General features: G+C 43.3%; 2 protein-coding genes across 3 annotated transcripts in view; one reads left to right on the forward strand and one right to left on the reverse strand.

Annotated features, from left to right (window-relative positions):
• gli3 (GLI family zinc finger 3) overlaps positions 1-9,733 on the forward strand; it is a 97,156-nt gene extending 87,423 nt beyond the window's left edge. Inside the window, exons 11-16 of the mRNA XM_040043633.1 lie at positions 989-1,138; positions 1,237-1,401; positions 1,491-1,781; positions 3,670-4,063; positions 4,587-4,919; positions 5,004-9,733. Coding sequence (XP_039899567.1) covers positions 989-1,138; positions 1,237-1,401; positions 1,491-1,781; positions 3,670-4,063; positions 4,587-4,919; positions 5,004-6,979 — 3,309 coding nt within the window. The 3' untranslated portion in view covers positions 6,980-9,733. The remainder of the gene's footprint in view (positions 1-988; positions 1,139-1,236; positions 1,402-1,490; positions 1,782-3,669; positions 4,064-4,586; positions 4,920-5,003) is intronic.
• Positions 9,734-9,950: 217 nt separating this feature from the next.
• prpf4bb (pre-mRNA processing factor 4Bb) lies at positions 9,951-19,221 on the reverse strand. Of its 2 annotated transcripts, none has more exons than XM_040043630.1 (16): positions 19,092-19,221; positions 17,831-17,906; positions 16,410-17,542; positions 15,936-16,109; positions 15,539-15,694; positions 15,113-15,194; positions 14,804-15,005; positions 13,061-13,134; positions 12,820-12,910; positions 12,494-12,641; positions 12,256-12,393; positions 11,995-12,148; positions 11,789-11,903; positions 11,548-11,699; positions 11,333-11,419; positions 9,951-11,221 (listed from the first exon to the last, which is right to left on the reverse strand). In XM_040043630.1, exons 1-16 carry the CDS (start codon positions 19,148-19,150, stop codon positions 11,018-11,020), a joined length of 3,045 nt encoding a protein of 1,014 aa, XP_039899564.1. In that variant the 5' UTR covers positions 19,151-19,221; the 3' UTR covers positions 9,951-11,017. The 2 variants fall into 2 exon arrangements, with proteins under 2 accessions (XP_039899564.1, XP_039899563.1); XM_040043629.1 differs by having other exon boundaries at positions 17,816-17,906.
• Positions 19,222-20,316: the final 1,095 nt, after the last annotated feature.

Consider the following 20,316-nt stretch of genomic DNA (forward strand, 5'->3'; position numbering starts at 1 on the left):
TTGTCAGGGCAGCTTCATGCCTGGAGGGTAAATGACCCTGGGTTCTTTATCTGCTTTGGTCCTGCATGTTTTATAGCTCGACAATCTTGGATTTCCCAGAGATTTAAGAGCGTTCAAAGTCAAGTATGTATTCATCTCCCTTCCTCTGTCCCTCCTCGTTCACCCTAAAGGTATAAAGAGTCCTCTCTGCTGCTCAGGAATGTAATAATGCTGGTTTCTTTCAGTCAGGATATTGTCTGTCTCTGTGGGTTTAAATTGCTCTCGGATAGACACTTCAGAGGCCACCACACACTGTTGTCTCTGAAAGAGAGCCAGATGTTGACTTCTTCCCCAGAGCGTCTACATCTTCACATCCCCCCCGCCTCCCCTTTTCTCTTTCATTCCTCTGTAACTTAGGCCACTTATCCCATTTTAGAAGACAGTTTGTGAGGAAAAAGAAAAAAAAATGGAGTAAAAGGGAAGAGAGAAGGGGATGGAGCAAGGGAAAGGTGGTACTTGCAGATATAATGCTTGGCTGGAGTTGTAAAGCCCTCGCATTTCAAACGCCTCGACTGAACTTTTGATTTCTTTCCCTATCCCCTCACCTCGCTCCCACCTCCCCCGTCTTCCTAAGCCTCAGATTGGAAGTTGCCACGGCAGCACAACTGTCAGCACTTGTCATGGAGGGGCGCGAGCCCAGTGTGATGCGAAGTGACAGGGTTTTATTTGAAAATCCCGTTCAGATCGGACACCGAGACTCACACGTCCGCCTTTTCTTTGCCTGCTTTTATGCAGATTTCAATACACTGTGAAAAAGAGAAAGACTGTAGAGGAAGGAGACTGAAGAAATTAAATGGAGATTTGCCAAAGGAAATATTATATTTCCCCCTATGTGTTGCAGAGGGGAAAAAAATTGCTCAAGCTGAAAAACAAATACGCTCGACGCAAAGTGACGTTCCACTTCTCACGAGAGCGGTCCCGTTTGAAATTCTCTCATCTTCTTTTGCAGCACATCAACAATGACCACATCCACGGAGAGAAGAAGGAGTTTGTGTGCCGGTGGGAGGAATGCTCTCGAGAGCAGAAGCCCTTCAAGGCACAGTACATGCTGGTGGTCCACATGCGCAGGCATACTGGGGAAAAACCGCACAAGTGCACAGTAAGGGACGCTCAGATAGACTCAGCTGATGTCACATTATTGCGACGTTTGTGGTAAAAGAATGTGATGTGTGAGTGAATCTGTCTTCGTCTCCTCAGTTTGAAGGCTGCACCAAGGCCTACTCTCGTCTGGAAAACCTGAAGACTCACTTACGCTCCCACACCGGAGAGAAACCGTACGTGTGTGAACACGAAGGCTGCAACAAGGCTTTCTCCAATGCATCAGACCGGGCGAAACATCAGAATCGAACACACTCAAATGAGGTGCCAACAGGTTCTTTCACACATTCAACATGCCAAAAAAACAAAGAAAAACAAACAAACTCAATGTTCGTCTCTCGTCTCTCTCTTAGAAACCGTATGTGTGTAAAATCCCGGGATGCACAAAACGCTACACAGATCCAAGCTCCTTACGGAAGCATGTTAAGACGGTACACGGGCCGGAGGCGCACATTACCAAGAAACAGCGGGGCGATTACCCGCGCCCGCCGCCCCAGCCCCGGGAGCCTGGGGGGAACGGCCAGGGTCGCTCGCCAGGGCAACTTCCGCTGGGCGGGTATACGGACCAAAGGGAGTACAACCACTCTACCTCAAAACAGGACGATTGTCTGCAGGTCAAGTCTGTCAAGACAGAGAAGCCCATGGTAAGACTTCAGCTTTTGTATCCTTCTTGCCGACTCGCATGTGTTTAACTTCATTTTGATTCCTGCACTTTAACTTTCTAACATTCTGACTACTATTTACTTAAACTTAGTGAATGAATGCCTAGTATTTAGGTTTGATGTAGCATTTAATAGGGGCCATGCACGTTTAACACCATAATCTTCTAATGAGTACATGTTTCCTTCTATCCAATGCTTCGGCATTTCTCTCCTTGCCTTTCTAAGGACAGTGGGTAATCAGGTGAGATAGGTATCACTTTATATTTTATTTGTAAAATATTCTCATGTTCTTTGCTCATCGTCCTATTTCCCATCAAACGTTTAACATCCTGTCACAACTGCTCCACACGTTGACTTTAAAACATGCCAGATGGGTTCCCATTCCTGGTTTCTCTCATCCCTTAAATTCATAAAAAGACTGTTCTTCTTATTGCATTGTACGACACTTTGATATTGACCAAAGGCATTGTGTTACTATAAGCTGAGAGCATGCCTTTGGGGAGAACTGCAAGGGCACTGAAAGTAAGCTTGATACTGCTCAGGGCTGCACTGTGCAGCCAAACATAATCACTAGTAAACAGGATCAAAAGCACTAAATACTATTTCAACTTGATGCCAAAAAAAGGATCTCATTATTCCCATCTGCAATGTAATCTGTAACATTCCATTAAAAAAAATCAAAAAACAGTAGCTCAAAAAGATATTTGACTATTTTATCCAGATGTGGTCATATGAGAGGAGTTTTTGATTCGACCTCTGTTACAAAAAAGATGCTTGGTGATCCACAGACTATGTGATGGTGGTGATTTCTGTTCCATGTGTACAATACTCGTCTGCTTCTCATGCAGCACCACAGCTGAGCAGACCATGTTAGGGTCCAGTAGATGTGGTCACAAGTATTCTAATAGATTTCTGAACAGAAAATAAACAATGACTCGGTGATGTTCTGTTTTCAATATACGTCTAACATTTTGCATCTGTACAACTATCGGCTAATATATACAAAAGTCTTAAGTTTCCTCTAATTTTTTTCTATTTTTCTATGGAAGTGAAAATAGGTGCATGTAAACATGGAAATACAGTATACTGGGCAAAAACAGACCACAGATATTCTTCAACACAACCTGAACTCTCTCGGGTAATTTTCCAGACTTCTTGAAGAGCATTCAAGGCTCGTCTTTGAATGTTGGTTTCCTTTTGTCCCATTCACTTAACAACATGCTGCATTGGCAGTGTGTTTTTCAGTCACTGGCATGCGGAAAAATGAAACAGTTACCAAGCAGATGCTTTCCAGATGTTATTGCATGGTCAAAGAAAATCTGATGGTACTTTTCTGTATACTTTCGTGTACTGTTTTTTAGAACTGGCACATTTTCTTTTATCCTGCACACCATGCTGAGATATGCTGATATAAGTTTTTGCCTAATAGCTCTTTAGGAATCAACTTGTTGGGGGCAAAAATGCTTTTTTATACAAATATACAAGACTTTTGCACAGTACTATAGACAGTGGAGATTTTATACACTGAAAGTTTTTAGGTTGTATGACTTAAGGTCCAACTTTCTATAGACTTAAATAAACTAAAGTTTTTTTCCCCCAAAAGATTAAAAGTAACTTTCACACAATCATTACACACACACACACACGACTACAGTTGTGTTTCATAATGGTTTGTTTTCATGAATAATGATCATTGTCCAACATTTTAGAGTGCATGCTCATTTGTTATCATTTGTAACGCTTTATATCTTCACCTGTGTAACCTGGAGTCATTGTTTCTAACTATTTAACTAATATATTGATTTTTTTTTCTCACTTCTCTTCTCTTCTCCTATTCTTATTCTTCTCTTTCTTTCCTGGCGTGCATCAGACGTCTCAGCCAAGCCCTGGCGGTCAGTCTACATGCAGCAGTGACCAGTCCCCCATCAGCACCTATCCCAGCAGTGGAGTCCAGCTTGCTGTGAGCGCCGGACGCTCGCCAGGGGAGGGGCTGGAGGAGGACGAAGAGAAAGAGGAAAACGAAGAGGAAGTAGAGGAGGAGTGTGAGGGTGAGCCAGCCCCCATCATGGACTCCACTGTCTCCACAGCTACCGCGGCCATGCTGACCCTCCAGGCGAGGCGAAGTATCGGCCGCCCTCTGCGATGGATGGAGCACATCAAGATGGAGAGGCTGAAGCAGGTGAATGGAGCGCTGCCCAGGCTGGGGCCCCTGTCCCCTACACCGCCCCCCAAAGCTTCTGCAGTACCCAACATGTTGGGGAAGGGTAAGGGAAACTTTTACATTTTTAAATGTCATTTTGTCCATTTTATTTGAAGCTCAAATGGGATTGTGAAGATTAAAAAAACCCCTCTTATAATGGAATGGTTTAAAGACATGGTAGTTAAAAAGCACCTGTAAACAGAATTCACACCTCACCATGACCGTGCACACAAATCACAGAGATAAATTATCCTGAATTTCATCTTCTGGCTGAAGGATTCAGGCAAAACAAATGCTTAAAATTTACTGTTCTGCTGGAAAATGGTATCAAGACCATATCAAGCTGTATATCATATCAGAGAGAATAGCATGTAATGTGATGTTTCATGGCCCAACTGCTGCCAGTTGTCTGTGGTAACATCTGTTTGAAAGATCTCTCCACACTTACACTTAACTTATTTGGCTTCTTCTCATCATCTTTGACTAATATCCCATTTTCACCACACTTTTTTCCCCCCTCCCCTCGTTTCTCTTTATCGTGTCCAAACTTTTCTCATTCCCATCTCTTTGTCTGCGTGTCTCCGCAGGAACCTGTCTGGGCAGGCAGTGGGGGGTGTCTGCCCCTCAGCCACCTGCTCATGCTGAGCTGGGCAGCACAGAGCTAACAGTGCTCAACTTGCTCAGAGACCGGCGTGACAGCAGCGGCAGCGCCACCAGTTCAGCCTACCTGAGCAGCAGCCGGCGCTCCTCCGGCATCTCCCCCTGCTTCTCCAGCCGTCGCTCTAGCCAGGCTTCCCAGAGCGAGGGCACGGCAGCAGCCGCCCACCACCGCCGCCACCACAACCTCAGTTCCACCGACTCTTACGACCCCATCTCCACCGATGCCTCCCGTCGGTCCAGTGAAGCTAGCCAGTATGGAGGTGGGGTGGGAGGAGGGGGTGGAGGGGTGTTCTCAGTTGGGGGCTGTGGAGGTGGGGGAGTAGTAGGCATTGGGGGAGGAGGAGGGGGATCACGAGGGATGCTCAATTTAACCCCAGCCCAGCACTATCACCTTAAAGCCAAGTATGCAGCAGCAACAGGTGGCCCGCCTCCTACGCCTCTACCCAACATGGAGCGCATGAGCTTGAAGACACGCATGGCCATGATGGATGAGGGTGGTAGCAACCACTGTTTGCCACCTCTAGTCAGGCCACCTCGCTGCAGTGACGGCACCAGTGGGTACAGCAATGGCTACACGGGACATGCAGGTAACAGGAGGAGGGTCTTCTACCCTGGTGAGGGACCACTGAGTGGAAACCGGAGGGCTAGCGACCCAGTGCGGACGCAGGCTCCTGAAACTTGTAGTTTCCCTCCGGTGCAGCGCTTCAGCAGCCTTAATAACCTCCACCCTCTTCCGCCTCTTGCTCTGCACTGTACGCCTGAGTCTCGAAATTTGAACCTACAGAACTACACGCGCTCAGAAGGCAACCTGCACAGAGGCCTGCAGCACTCGCCATACACCCCTAGCATTGCGGAACAAGCGGCCTTAGAAGCTCTGGCAATGGAGGACAATGGGGAGGCTGAGCTGTTGCTTGGGGATGAGGATATATTACCAGATGATCTGGTGCAGTATCTCCACTCCCAAGTTCAGTTGGACAATGGCTCCCACATGCACAATGAGGACCAAATAGCTTCTAGCCAAAGGGACACCTCCCACCTATCTATGGAGGAGATAGACCAGATCCAAACTCCGGGGTCAAATACGGCCTTCCCTGGGTCCCATAGTCTTCAGCAGCAGCAGCAGCAGCAGTTACGAGAGAGGAAGAGCCCCAGTAAACTTCCCATCCAATGGAATGAAGTGAGCTCTGGGAGTGCTGACAAGTGTCCTCCAAGGGATCAAAACCACCATTCGCAGTGTAGAAGGTGGCCTAGCACAGAACACGGGCCTGTGTCTGCACCTTTTGGCAGGTTTGGAAACATGGTTATTCAGCAGCAAGTACCCGTTGATTTCCAGAACAGTTGCGCCCAAGCTAATCAGTCTCAAAGTGCTTGCTGCGTAAACCCTGGAGTGAAGCTAGAGACATCACCTAACTCCTGCTTGGAAATGAGAGGTACTGGTCAAAACTCTACAAACACCTTTAATAGGTCTAATTTTACACAGATCAGCAATGGACCTTTTCCCCAGGGCTTCAGAGAGCAGGCCTCCAACGGATTTCAAAAACAGAGCCACTTCCATCAGAAGCACAACAGCAGCTCTTGCCAGGTAGGAAACAACCTAATCCTTAGCAGAGCCTCCATGGATTACCTCCCCAGCCTCTCCCAGGGGTCTGCTCTTCATCACAATCGCCCGGTACATGTTCCTCATCCACCAATCAACAGGAACTTGGGCAGAACCCAGCAATACCTCAGTCCCGGGAGCACCAATGAAAACGAATCTTGCGTCACTCAACAAGCACAACTGCAGAGGAGTGGCGAGAGCTGCTCCCTTGCGAATCAAGTTTCTGGGCTGAAGCTGGAGTCCCAGGATCATGGATACTTAGAGCAGGGCTTTGTTGACTGCCCCTCTTACGAACCAGCAGATCATAAGGCCTCCACATTCCATGTTCTGGAAGATCAGTGCTTGTTGGACTCCATAGCTGCATCTGAGGGACAAGGTGGTGGAAGCGGCAACGGGGTTTCGGTTGCTCTTCTCTCCCCTGGTGCAGATCAGGTGACCAGCACTGTGGACGGTAGTGTTCCCGGTGTATTAGACGAAGGGGTAAGTCTGGACTTCGGTGCCATGCTGGAGGATGGCTATGACCAGGGCAGCTTGGTCTCAGGAGCGTTGAGTCCCTCCGTCTTCCAGGGTCTGTCCAGGACCTCCTCACGCCTCACCACCCCTCGGGCGTCTGCTGCCTTCCACAGTGTGGTCCCTGGCCTAAACAACATGGCCATCGGAGATATGAGCTCTCTCCTCACCACCCTTGCTGAGGAGAGCAAGTTCTTGGCTATAATACAGTAGCTGCTCTCTTTCTCTCTGCTTTCTCCTCCCGTAGAAAAATAAAGGAAAAGGAAGAGGAAAAACTCTGGTGTATGTGAAGACAAAAGTTAAAAGCGGTAATTATGAGAACTTTATGTACTTAGAAGTGTTCTGAAACAGGCAGTTGCCAAGCCCTTGCTTTTTTATTTTGTAAAAATGTCATCCTACAAAGAAACGGGATGTGTCAAAAATTGTGTATAAATAAATAGTTATATTCCTTTTCTGGAATGAAGGCTATTTTTGGAAGCCCTTCTCTTTGTAAAACTACGTGATGGTGAGCAAAAGCTCACGCCCTTGAATCAGTATTCTGTGTATTGTTACTGTTTTTGCTGTACGCCCTGTCGGTAAAAAATAAAATTAAAATAAATGCATGTACTCAAGTGAAACATTTAACACTGTCTATACGAGTGCATAGACTAGCCCACGTGCCCACGTATCAGTCGTGCACCGCTCCCACTGGTACAAAGCAGATGAATCCATTGTCATCATAGGAAGTGAGACACGGGTCACGAATTCAACAGGCCCCGAAAGCAACTTTATATATCATAGGTTTTAACAAGTGGTATATTTACATTTGTTGTTACGTTTTTGTTTGTACGTTCCTTTTGCGAAGCTGTAAATGTTTCAGTGCTTCTACCAAGTTTTGCCAAGTGGTGTTTTTCCTCGACACGGTATCGAGTCCAAAACGCGGACCACACATCCGAGTCTTCAAGGCGCCGTAGATTGTTGTCTACTTAATATCTAAATGGCTTGATTTTGTTAGTCTGGTAAGGTACTCACAAGTGTATATAACTGTTTTTATATTCTGTTTGTTTTGTTGACGTTGGATTGCACGGTTGTTCGAAGCTGATGTGTAAATGGACTTTCTCTCCTTGATTTGGTGCTTTTTTTTTTAAAGAAAAACAAAAGAAATAACAAAAAACGAAAGATGCTTACATGGATTGATTTGAGTACTTTCTATGGTTTTAAATTGTCTTAATAACTGATGGCGGTCCACAGCACACAAAGTTTTCCGCTCCCAATGAAAAGTGCTGTACAGTGACGTGTTTTGTTTTATAGGAAATCATGAGTATCGTTCTCTCCAAAGCTCTTAAATTCAGAATGTGTACTGCCATTAAGTATTGCAGTGACTTTGTCAACAGTGTTAGTATTGCCTTGCAGTCTTGTGTGACTGCACACAGAATATCGAGTAGTTTACCTTTTACTCTGCATCAAAGCAGTGAGGTACAAACTGTTTTATTGTTTTTTGGTACTTTTTTGGTCATTTTTGTAGCTGTGCGTTGATGGTGTTTACTTTCTTTGGTTTTGTTGTGTGTTTTTTTTTCTTCTTCATTTTTTCAAAGAAGTAGAAATCATTTCCCTTTGAAAGAAGGAAATTTCAGAGGTATGTGCCTTATATGTATCTGCCTGTCAGAAAAGAAAGAGATCACTGCCAATCTTCCATTGTGAATTATGAAAAGAATAAAAAGTAAACATGTAAAGTGTCTTGTGGGGTCTGAAAAAAAGAGAAAAATCACAGAACATTTATATAAGAAAAGTCTGGATATCAGAAAAGTTGAGATTTGCGAAATGCATTCTACTTTTCTTTTTTTTTTTCCGTTGTTGTTTTCACATTTATTGTGCTTTTATATATATATATATATATATATATTATGTAAATACATTACTCATGCTGTAGTTTTAGCAGAGGAACTAGGGCAGGGGATATCCTGGGCCAATACAGAACTGACTTTGATAGCAGGGATTCCCAGGCCCTGGGCAGAGGCCAGGCAGATCTGGCTCAGAGCGGAGCTTCAAGTGCCCAGCGCTGCCCCTCCGCCAGAAGAGCCACTTTGCTCTTTTATAACTGACTACAAATGTTTGTATGGTTTTAATAAAAATGGAAATTATATTTTAAGTGTCTTCCCTTCTTTATACTGCGGTTTTGATATTATATGAAACATATTGCTTTGAACTCTGTGCCTGTTTTCATAAAGACACAAACCCAAGATAAGAAACCGAGCTACTTCAGCAACTCTGCACGCATCCACCTCAATTTACTATAAATCAAAGTCACTAAAAGGAACAATATTATGCAAGTTTATTAAAAAAAAAAAGAAAAAGACTGCAAGATACAAAATAAAATAGTCTGATGCTACTTCAGACTACTGTGTGGAAATATTCTGCCATTAAAAGTAAACACAATGTTCCAACATGAGTAAATTCATTCAGAGAAGCGCGAGTGTTCCTGATGCCCTCTTTTGATCATCAACAGAGACTACACTGTAAGGTTGGAGCTCATGAAGTTGATGGATATAAATTACATGTTTGGTTACATATTCACATTAGAAGCAGTCACGTCCTCATCTATGTTGAGATTAAAGCCAGCAGGTCTATAGCCCACGTCTATTTACAGGCCCCTTAAAGCTGACAGCCCATCAGCTCCAATCAGAAGTCCTTTTAGTGTGAGCACAGTGAGATCTTGCATCACTTCCACTCCCCCCTCTCTCCCCGCCTGACTTTCCAGAGCGAGAAAAAAAAAAAAATGGGAGTCTTTTCTAAGCGAGACTCCCATTATGCTTTTAAGGAGCTCGACACAAGTGCAATCATACAACGAGAACGATGGCTACAGTTAGACTGCGGAGAGGGAGAGCAAGAGACCTTTAAATTGTTCCAATGGGATACAAGATGGAGCGCTTTTACTTTTGATGCTCCGAGGATGCGGCTGTCTCAACAATTTTTTCCTTCCCTCTCAAAAAAAAAAAAAAAAAAAAAAAAAAGGTTGCCACCTTTTCCAACACCCCCTTTGCATCCTTAAGAGTTCACTTAGCGGAGACGGAGGATCCTGTGAAGTAAGACACCCCCCCCTCTCCATTCTCAATTCTGTTCATGCATCTCTACACCAGAAAAGCCATTAAAATTATGGATAAACAAGCTGAACAGTGCTACATCACATTCAAATGAAGAAAGGGTGTTTGGTATACAATAGGAAACATTTTATTACTAAAAACTTCTTATACTGAAGGTGCTCTTTCAGCAGCGTTTCCACAACTATTCTTTATTGAAATCACAAGATATTTTTTTTTTTTAAACCACTTACTTGAAACAAAACAAATCATACATGAAATGACAGTAACTATGGACTATATACAACAGTGGAAGAGAGGTGGGGTTGGCTTCAATCGGCCAGCATTGTTTGGTGTTTTAACACACTAGGCTCGTACAGGAGGCACTTGAATGTGAGAGCCTTAAGAGCCACGACCTAGCCAGAGTGCTGGAGGGAGAGGAAGGTTAAAAATGGAATCGACCGGCAACAGAAAACAATGACTACCTGCTTTAAAAATTAAGAAAAAACAAAACAAAAACTTTTTGTAAGGAGTTCATAATATGCATCTATTCCTTCAGCTCAGACCTCGAGGCCCGAGGACTGGTTAGTGGTGGAGCGGGGAGGTTGTCGTCGTCACATGTGGGACACTGATGCACATACAGAGCATTTTTACAGGCCTGCACCACGCAAATCTATAGCACAAAGGGTGCACATTCAAAAGCATGCATCGCCCCACAATGAGCAATGTGGTTATAAAAGAGGAAAGGTGTGTTTATGTTAGGACGTCTGCAACTACGACAAAATTCAACTGTCTGCTGCTCGAGATTGTTAATGCAATAGACATACACAGTATTTACAGGAATCATATTTTTCTTTTAAACATCTGTTTCTCCGATGCCAGTTAAATTAAAAAAAAGAAACTGTAACTCATTGGATATCAGGGAAAAGTTTACAGTGACAATTGCAAAAAAAAAACCCAAAAAAAAAAAAACCCCTATGTTTTCAAGAATGGCTACCATTTCAATGATCTATTTACAATAAAACACAATTATGCATCCATAAACAAAATGAAGCTGAGGACGAGAAAAAAAAAAATCCATGACATTCTGAACAGAAGTCTGTGAGTTGGCTGCCTCACTGCAGAGTTCCCGTCAGAGCAGGTTTAGTGGTTGGCTCTGTCTGTGTTGCTCTGGGAGTGTGTGGTGTTCAGCGTTTCAGATCTTCTCCTGGATAAAGGGGTGCTGCAGAGCCTGGTTGATACTGATGCGCTTGGCTGGGTCCAGCATCAGCGTTCCATCCAGCAGGTCCTTCAGCTGCATTACCTTCTTCCTCTGGTCCTCAGGCAGCCGCTGGCCTCCTATCATGTCTGCCAGCAGGTCTTTGGTGGGGTTGATGGTGCTCATCACTGTCACCTTCTCCTAAAGGCATTGAGCAACAAAAATATAAAACTTTTAAAACTGCTATTAAAATAGAGGGACAAGTAAAAAAAAAAAAAAAGAATGGTTTAGAGGCAAGAAAGAACACCTTACCCTTTCAGTCACTTTGTCTACTTCAATGTACAAGAAGTTCAAATTCTGATCGAAGTGCTGGTCTTTGAACAATCCTTTACGGATCATCTGTGGAAAGAATCCAAAACATTGCATCAGTCTTCTTGAACAGTGCACAGTAGAGCAACACAACTCCCTTCATCTAGAAAAGGGGAAACAATCACTAAAGGAACTGAAATTATATGATGCAATTTCACCTTGTTGGGCATCTTGCCCTTGAGGTCCATAGCCAGCTTGAGCATGTGATTGTTGGAAGATCCGGGAAGCAGGATTTTGCCTGTGTAAAGCTCGTACAGAGTGCAGCCGACGGACCACATGTCGATGCCATAGTCGTACGGCTTTCCTATGACTGAGGAAGAAATTATGAGCAAACTTCAAATTTAAAACGAGCTGATTAATGGTGAACATTTAAAGAAAAGAATAAGTAGTGGTACTTACTAATTTCTGGAGCCCTGTAAAATCTGCTGACCAGATATGGTGTGATGTCATTGTCAGCAACATGTGACGCCGAACCAAAGTCACACAGCTTCAGGATGGTCTTTGACTCGTTCACCTTTTAAAGACATGAATAGAAATCACACGTGGCACAACTACTTTGGTCATTCTGTGAGCCGATTTAAGATGACTGAGCATTTGAGTCATACCAGGATATTATCTGGCTTGATGTCGGCGTGGAGGATGTTGCATCGTTTGAGCAGCTTGAGAGCCAAGAAGAGCTGCTGGCTGTAGGAACGCACAGCTTTGATGTGAAGCCCAACATCTTTACCGTACTTCTTCAGCACCTCTCGCAAATTCATGCTACAAATGAAAAATTTACAAACTCATGAATTATGCTGAGGTAATTAATGAAAAGCACACCTTTCAAAATATGATGAAAATGAATGTGATGTCCTCTCTCTGAGTACCTTAGAGGCTCAAACACCAAACAAAGATGCTGCTTGTGGTAAAAGTGCCTGAAAAGGCGCAGGCAGTGGAACTTGTCATCGGGATCAGCGTCATTCAGCTTCTTGAGGAATTCCAGCTCTTTTAATCCAGTCTTGTGCCTGTTCAAACATACATCATATCAGGAGTGAAGCCATTACGGTATTTAAACAGATCAATAACTTTCACATATGAAATGCTGGCATTCATGGGAAGACTCACATGAGCTCGTTGTTTCGGATGATCTTGATTGCCACCTCCTGGCCGGCTCTGGCAGTGTCTCTGGCTCTGATCACATTGCTGAACACACCTTGTCCAGTGTAGCCATACACGTCGTAACGTTTGTCCAGCGTCTCCCCGATGTTCACTCCTAAACAACAACACAATTTACAAATGTGTAAAATGACTGAGATGAAGTCTCTCGTTGCACTTAAAAACAAACTTTGATGTGCGACGAACGCAAACAGGCTACAACCTTCATTCCTGGTGACATTAAACAAGCATAAAATGTCACCTTAACCTACAGTTAACAGAAAGGAAACACTTACGGTAGTAACCCTCAGCATCAGTCCAGTTGTCCCTGAGGTTGGGGTTCTCCTTGAAGTCCTTTCCTACACCTGCTGCTCTCATCCTGGCACTCTGCAGAAACAGCATGAAAAAAACAGAGGTCAGTAATTCACTGGTGTGCCTCAATAATTTACACTCTTCTGAAGAACGACACAAAGACACAAATTAAAAATAAGTGAAGATTTTAAGATGCCCTACTGAGCTCAGTATTTAAATACTTACGTCAAAGTCTGCAGCAAACATGTCATCTGACTCGGTAAACATGTCTGGAGCTGAAGGCTTCTTCGGGTTAGATCCTGAGACACACAACAACAACAACAACAAATTATACCAGCAAAAGATGAGTTTCTGCTCATTCAGCATGTTGTAAAAAACAGTATATCTGGAACTTGTGTTTGATTCACATACTCTGCAGAGATCAAAACATGCTGCAGGTGGCAGAGACACCAGGCTTTGGATTACAAGCCAGCAACTGAATGAACACATGACAGAAAGAAACAAAATTAAAATCCCTGCATCACAAAACGCTGCATTTCTCACACAAACGAGCCACTAAATACCCTTTTAGACATGTGTACTTCCTGTACCGGACGTTTTTTAACATGCCCCTGTGTTAAAATGAAAATACCAAATTGTTCCAAACTGCAGGGAAGCAACATTAATGCAGCGTCCTAGCTCCAATTTCAAGTAATGTAAAAACGCTTTTTAAAATCACATTTCACGTTTATAAACTTGATTTGATTCATTTCTGCTGAAGGGACCGTGACAAAACCAAAAGAAAGAAAAAAACAAACAAAAACTGAAAAGTGCCATTTTGCTTTCAACAAAAATCACAGCCAGAAAACTGGGAACAGACTGTCCAAAAGATTGCCATCTCTGACAGAAGGAGCTTTTAACTGTTAGGTTTCATCTCTCCGTCATGCTCACAGAAGACTGTGCTCTTCAGTGATCAAGTGGGCACAGGCAGCGACTCAAATCTCTTTTCAGAAAAATTTCAAAGGCTTAAGTGAGGGGTGGAAGTAAAGGAAGGACAGCGCAGAACAGTCTGTCGTTACCTGGGTCAAGCTGTCTCCTTTTTGCTAAGATAACACATGAAGGCACGTTTGTATTTGGCCTAAAACTGACCATTTTAAACGAGCTCTGTGTTTGTTATGTGTTTTCAGCTGTCACTGGTATTTAAATTTGGATTCTTCCGCTTCATATGCAAAACAAAAAACAAACAGCATTGCCATTCGCAAAGACCAAATGCGTTGATTTAAACTGGTGGGAAATGCAATGCATTTCATATGTTAGCTATGGCAGAAACAAAACAATACAGACGGGGTCTCACACTTTTAATTCATTCATTCCGCCTGTTTAACTTTATAATAAAATTCAGTAGCGCATAAAGGAAGAGAGTATACTTTGTAGGATGTCAGGTCAGTATGCAGTGATGTAGTATGGCCAAGGACACATCAAAGAACACGCTGCTAAAAACAAGTGGCTCTAACACACCCAGACTTCCTGCAGTTCAAGCAATCAGACATTACTGTGTCCTGAATGCATTCACTTCCGTGCTTAAGCTGTCCACTTATGCTCAGATCAGCCAAAACACCTGCCAGTGCCAGGTGCGAAAAAGTAGATTTCAACCTCTGCAGTAGTTCTGGAAATAACATTTCAGGTAAAAAACATAAATAAAATACTAATAACAATTAAAAAAAAAAAAAACTCTCAAAGGCTTCTGCTTGCTCTTATTGTGACAAGCAGGTAATAGGGTAACATACAAGAGTCTTTAAGAGATTCAAAAGTCCTTCTCCATGCTAACAAGGAGAAGGAAAAGAACATATCTGCATCCTCCTATAATCCATTGGACTATTTTAAAGAGATCCCCTGAATTTGCAGCCAACCAGGATGCTCACAGCTGACAGTGTGGTTCATTCAGTTGGCCTTGTATGCTAACAGTCATCATTCTGACTGGAACATTACCATCTTTCTCCTGGGCGATGAGGTTGTGCTTGGCTTTGATGCTGGCCTCGAAGGTGTTAACGTTCTCGCGCTCGTACTCCTTCACGTCTGCGGCTACTCGCTCCAAGATGTCATCGGGTGAGGGCGAACGGCTACGCGTGCTGCTCTGGGGGCTGCTGGGCTCTGACGTCTGATTGGTGTCCTCGTTCACGATTTTGTACTTCTGTAAGGTGGAAAGAACAGCTGATGTTTGTAAGAAGGTCACTCATCAAATCCACTTATAGAAGTTACAAAAATGCCAGACATGAATTAGCGTGGGTATAAACAGACCTGGACGATGGCCATGCGCTGTTGGCGGCGCTGCTCAATGAGAGCTTCTTCATCTATCTCCTCACCATCAAAATCCTCCAAACTGCAAAAACATGCCAGAAATTAAAATTACAAAGGAAACACTTTCCTGTTAACGACTAAGCAACAAATCGTGCCCTGATGCATTAATGTGAAACAGGATATGATATCAGCTACAGATCATGGACGTCCTCAAAGATGAGATAGTAAAAATTGTCTTATTTCTAATCAATATCTACAAATGCTAAGGACTCAACTTTGTTTTGATTCATTAGTGCCAGCATTAATTCACCAAAAGCGGTTGATATGAATGGCTGCAGAGACGTTGTACCACACCGTTTCACAGCAAATTTGAACTCTGTATGGCGAACCCGATCGGATCTTAGTTTTTATATCACTTTTACTTACACTTCTTCCTCTGAGGACTCCTGATCGACTTTCATGCCTTCTGAGAGACTTCCCTTGAACTTGTCTTCATCTCTGTTGCGTCGTCTTCTTTCCCGATCGCGGGACATTGAGCGTCGATACTGTCGGAGTCGACCATATCGGTCTCTCTCCCCAGACCTGTGAGGCACAGACGTGATGACAGGAATCATTATTTACTTCAAAAAGAAAAGAGGGGGGAAAGGTACTAGCAGACAGGGATATAAACAGAATTCATATCTAAACAACTGTTGAGCCACCAAAAACTAATTAGAGAAACACAAGAGTTCTCCAGCGACTTTTGAGAACTGCTTTATTGTGACTTGGGATAATGTCTTCTGTCACATTTAGACAAGTTGAGTGAAAAGTGAGCGGCCATCACCTCCGTCTCAGTGGAGACCTGCTCCGTCTGCGGGGGGAAGAGCGGGAGCGGCGGCGCGGCGATGGGGACCGTCGTCTTAGAGGCGAGCGACTCATCCTGCGGCGAGACGATGATCTCGGACTGGTATCACGCGATCGGTCTCTGCCTGGTCCAACATCTGCCCGAGAGCGCTTCCTGGAAGAACATAAAAAATAATATTTCAAAATCTGTCATAACTTTACTTTTGTGCCTTCAAGACTTTTTTTTTCTCCGCAACTTTGGATCAGCATTTAAACTAAGTTAAATATATCATTATCTTCCAGTTTAAAAAAATAAAAAAAAATAAAAAATCTTTAGCTTTTATAAATGAACACTCAAATATTTTACATTTTTGCAAACTCACTTTTATTCATCTGAAACTGAAAGGCAATTCTGTCATCTGTCACAATCAGCTTATTATGGGAAACGTTGGAAAAGCCAGAGGTGTGCACTAACCTCAGTGGTGACTCCTGTCTCTCAGCATCTCGCCTCCTGACCTCTAGTGAGCGGCTACGGCGTCTCTGGGGCGAGAACCTAGTTCTGGATGGAGAGTGGCTCTGTTTTGATATCCTTTCTGAGGCACTAGCCGAAGGGTAGCGGGCATCTCTATGGCGAGGGGAAGCGCTGCGTTTCCTTGCAGGGCTGTGAGCCCCTCGTCTATGAGGGGAGCGGTTTTCCTTTCCTAAAGAAGTGTCCTTGGATGGTGACTTGGCTGGCCGTTTGTCCCGGTCAGCGTCTGAGCGACTTGGCCGTTCTCGTCCAGGCGATCTGGACCGTCGGCTCACTCTTTCCTGGTTGGGTCTGTCATCCCGCTGCGGAGAGGACCGTTTATCAGTGCGGCCGACTTTCTGCTCTCCCCTGAAGCTGGAAGGAGAGTTGGACTTCCTTCTCTCCTTGGACCTATCAGTGCTGTGTGAACCCTTCCTGTCTTTTGACCTGCTCCTTCCACGCCCTCTGTCTTTTACACCTGTGTCCTTGGTGCTTTTGGTCACCTTGTCCTGCTTAGACTCCTTGGCTAGCTTGTCTGCAGACTTACTCCGACTACGGCGTTTGGAGCTAGACTTACTGCCCTCTGTTGAGTCCCGTCTAGATTTGCCACTTTTTCCTCTGGGTGATATAGGTTTACCTGAGCTGCCCCTTTGTCGTGGTTCTCCATTTCTGAACCTTGCATCTCCATCCTCTTCAGATCCAGAGTTATACCCCTGAAGGATCAAACCCATGCCAGACTGAACTTTTCCCTCCATCAACTGGCTGTCAAGTTCAGCTTTGATCATGGCCCTCTGTTTCTCCAAATCCTCCAGCAAGGCCCTGTCATCCAGACTTGGATTTCCAGAAGAAGGAGAAGATTCAACTTTTCTATGAGTAGAGGAGCCAAAGAGGACAGCGGCAGAGGGAGAGGAGCCCTCTTTGCGTTTGTGTTTCCTATGTTTGTGACGATGCTTGCGTTTGCGGTCCTTGTCCTCATCAGAGGCATGTTTGTGCTTTTTGTGCTTACTGCGATGCTTGTGTTTTTTCCGCTTGTGTTTACCGCTACTGCTGTGATGTTTGGACCCCTCCTCTGTCTTCTCGCCATTAGTTTCAGCCTCCTCCTAGGATGTGAACATACCAGGATAACAATCAATTTAGTTGACAGATGATCTCTGTAATTCTTAGTTATGGTGTAAACAGATATAATCTTGTTTTCTTTGAGTTTTTACCACCTAACCAACCTAGACTGTATTCAGAATGACTGATGTAGACAAAAAGTGTTACTAAATTTTGGTAAAAGTTGATCCTACAGCAAGTTATAGTAGCACAGTTTGGTATAGTCTGAGTTTTGTGTTAAAAGAGATGACACCACTTGATGGCATTTAGGTCCTCACATTGTCAAGCCCTACCTCCTCCTCCTCCTCTTCAGATATGTCGCCGCTGTCCTCATTTCCACTTCGTTCATGGCTTTCCAGATCTTGCTTCCTGTTTCAAAAAAAGAATATTTAATTGCTTTAGTGCTAAATTATTTGGCTGACTGAAGTCAAAAGGAAACAAAGGTCTAAAAAAAATAGACACAACTGTGTCAAATATTGTTTTTGGACTGGTAGTAGGAACACACGGCCATAGCAATGCCTGACCCTGAATGCAACTGATAACATCCCATAAAATGAGACGCACAGAGTTCTGCCATCTGTCCAAAATACTGACAGGTGCTTAAGTTTAAGTGTCTGGGATATAAAACACTATGATAATCAACTAAAAATTTCAGTTACACATCAAATCTTCTTGTGGCACTATTATTTTTTTCCCCCTTTAAATCTGGAAAAATAGGAAACTCTGTCCAATTATTATTTCTTTAATACACAATGAAGTGAACACGATTTACAGTAACAAACATCATACAACGTGATCAGTAGTTTTAATTTTAATACATGTACATAAAAAGATCATAAAGATTGCTATTCTTTCCTCGAGGTAACTTGCAGTCATTGTGAACATTTAGTCTAAAAATCAGTTCATAGCTTACACAACATTCATTTCCGAGTTTAACCCATCATCGCCCGAAGTGTACCATTTTAGGTAAGCGTAAGGTGTTTAACATCGGGCATACCGGGATTATATAACGTGGTCAGTTTAGCATGAAGCTGTAGAAACACTGATCAGAATCGCTCGTTGATGAGAGAGTGACACTCGGTAAATCCCCGTGTAACCTTCACTTGCTCCCTCGTTCTCCGAGCGAGACCGCCAAGATGATTTTCACTCATTAGCTCTGACATGCTAACCGTCTTTAGCAAAGTTAGTGCTAAGCAGCTACATCCACTGAATAATTTTTGCTATGCTAACTTACATTACATGATAGCTGCTTGGGAGCGAGTACAAACCTTACACTGCGTGTGGCTTAGCAGGTACACTTTATTGAGGCAAATACACACAAACGCGGATGAGGTACACTTCTACATGCTATCACCGAAACTTAGTGCTAGCCGCGCTGAAGAACATTAGCTAGCTAGCCAAGAACGTTAGCCTATCGTGAGCATGCCCCGGCAACAACGTGAACTTGCTACTCCGTTAGCCCCGGCAATCATAACACTTCCCTTCGTATTCGACCTGAAAGAGGCCTATAACTTACTGCCACAAACTTTAAGTATCTGTAATTTAATAACTTACACGTGCTCGTTGCCATTATTCATTCTCCTGGACGAGATCTCCATCTCAACGTCGGCCATTTTCCTCAGCTGAGGGGGCTTTTTCTTCTTCGGCTACTTTCTCCACATGGGTACAATGATATCAAAATACTGACACGTTCCTCTGGTGTTTTGGCGGCGCATCGCAGTCAGGATTTGTGCACTGAAGTCTGTTCTTTGTCCACTAGAGTGTGTGCTTGTGTAACTTGAAATTTTCATATTAGCCACTTACGTCTTGATGCATTCTCAATCATCCAGGTAAGTAACGTTTACCTAAGTAAGTGACTTCTTCGAAGAAGTCACTTGGATGAGTGACGAAACGTTTCTCCCACAAAACGCTACGTCCAGATGAACAGAATCAACTTTTGGAGATTAGCCACTTACATTACACACATACACCCCCTGCCCGAACAACTGCCAAATTAAAATTTTTGTAAATTTTTGGTAATTATGTCAAATTTTTCACCTACTAAGTATCTCGAAATATCAAATTATTTCTGAGTGAAAAAAATTGTAATAAGCAATTCGAAATGTAAAATTATTAACCAAAGTTTTTAAGTTGCAAATGTTGAAATTTCGTGTTATTATCTCAAAATGTCGAAATGCTAACGTACAAATGGAAAAATTGCAGAGTAAGATAGTGTTCTGAGATACGCAATTCAAGATATTAAGTCATTAACCAGAAATTTTAAGGTGCGTTACTCTAAATTTATATTTACTGTTTGTGTACTGTATGTGTTGTCCTGTATGTATATTTAAAGCGAGAGAATAGCTCTTTTAGCCAGTGTGACTGTTTTTAATGTGGCTTTTAATGATCTGCTATTTTGTATTATTCACACGTTTGTGCTCACTTGTCTGTATGCAATAGAGTATTTGTTATTTACTTGTTATATTATTATGTGTCGTATTTGCTGTAGCTTTTGCTGCCCTATTGGCCAGGCCTTTCTTGGAAATTAGATTTAAATCTCACCTGGATAAATAAAGGCTAATAAAGACAAATGTATAATAAATACCCCACGATGTCCTTGATCTTATTTGAATTTTCGTATTTTTTCTGTATAAATAGATGGGCGACCTGAAGACTTGGATACAGGATTTTAAATGACCACATTGGCTATAGAAAGACTGAAAACATAGTCGTGCAAAGGACATGCTGTTGGAGCCTGTTCGGTCTGCTTTTACCACAGGATGGCTCACGAGGTTAATTA

This window comes from Simochromis diagramma, unplaced genomic scaffold (assembly GCF_900408965.1).
Source record: "Simochromis diagramma unplaced genomic scaffold, fSimDia1.1 OVJJ01000602.1, whole genome shotgun sequence".
Taxonomy (NCBI): Eukaryota; Metazoa; Chordata; class Actinopteri; order Cichliformes; family Cichlidae; genus Simochromis; species Simochromis diagramma.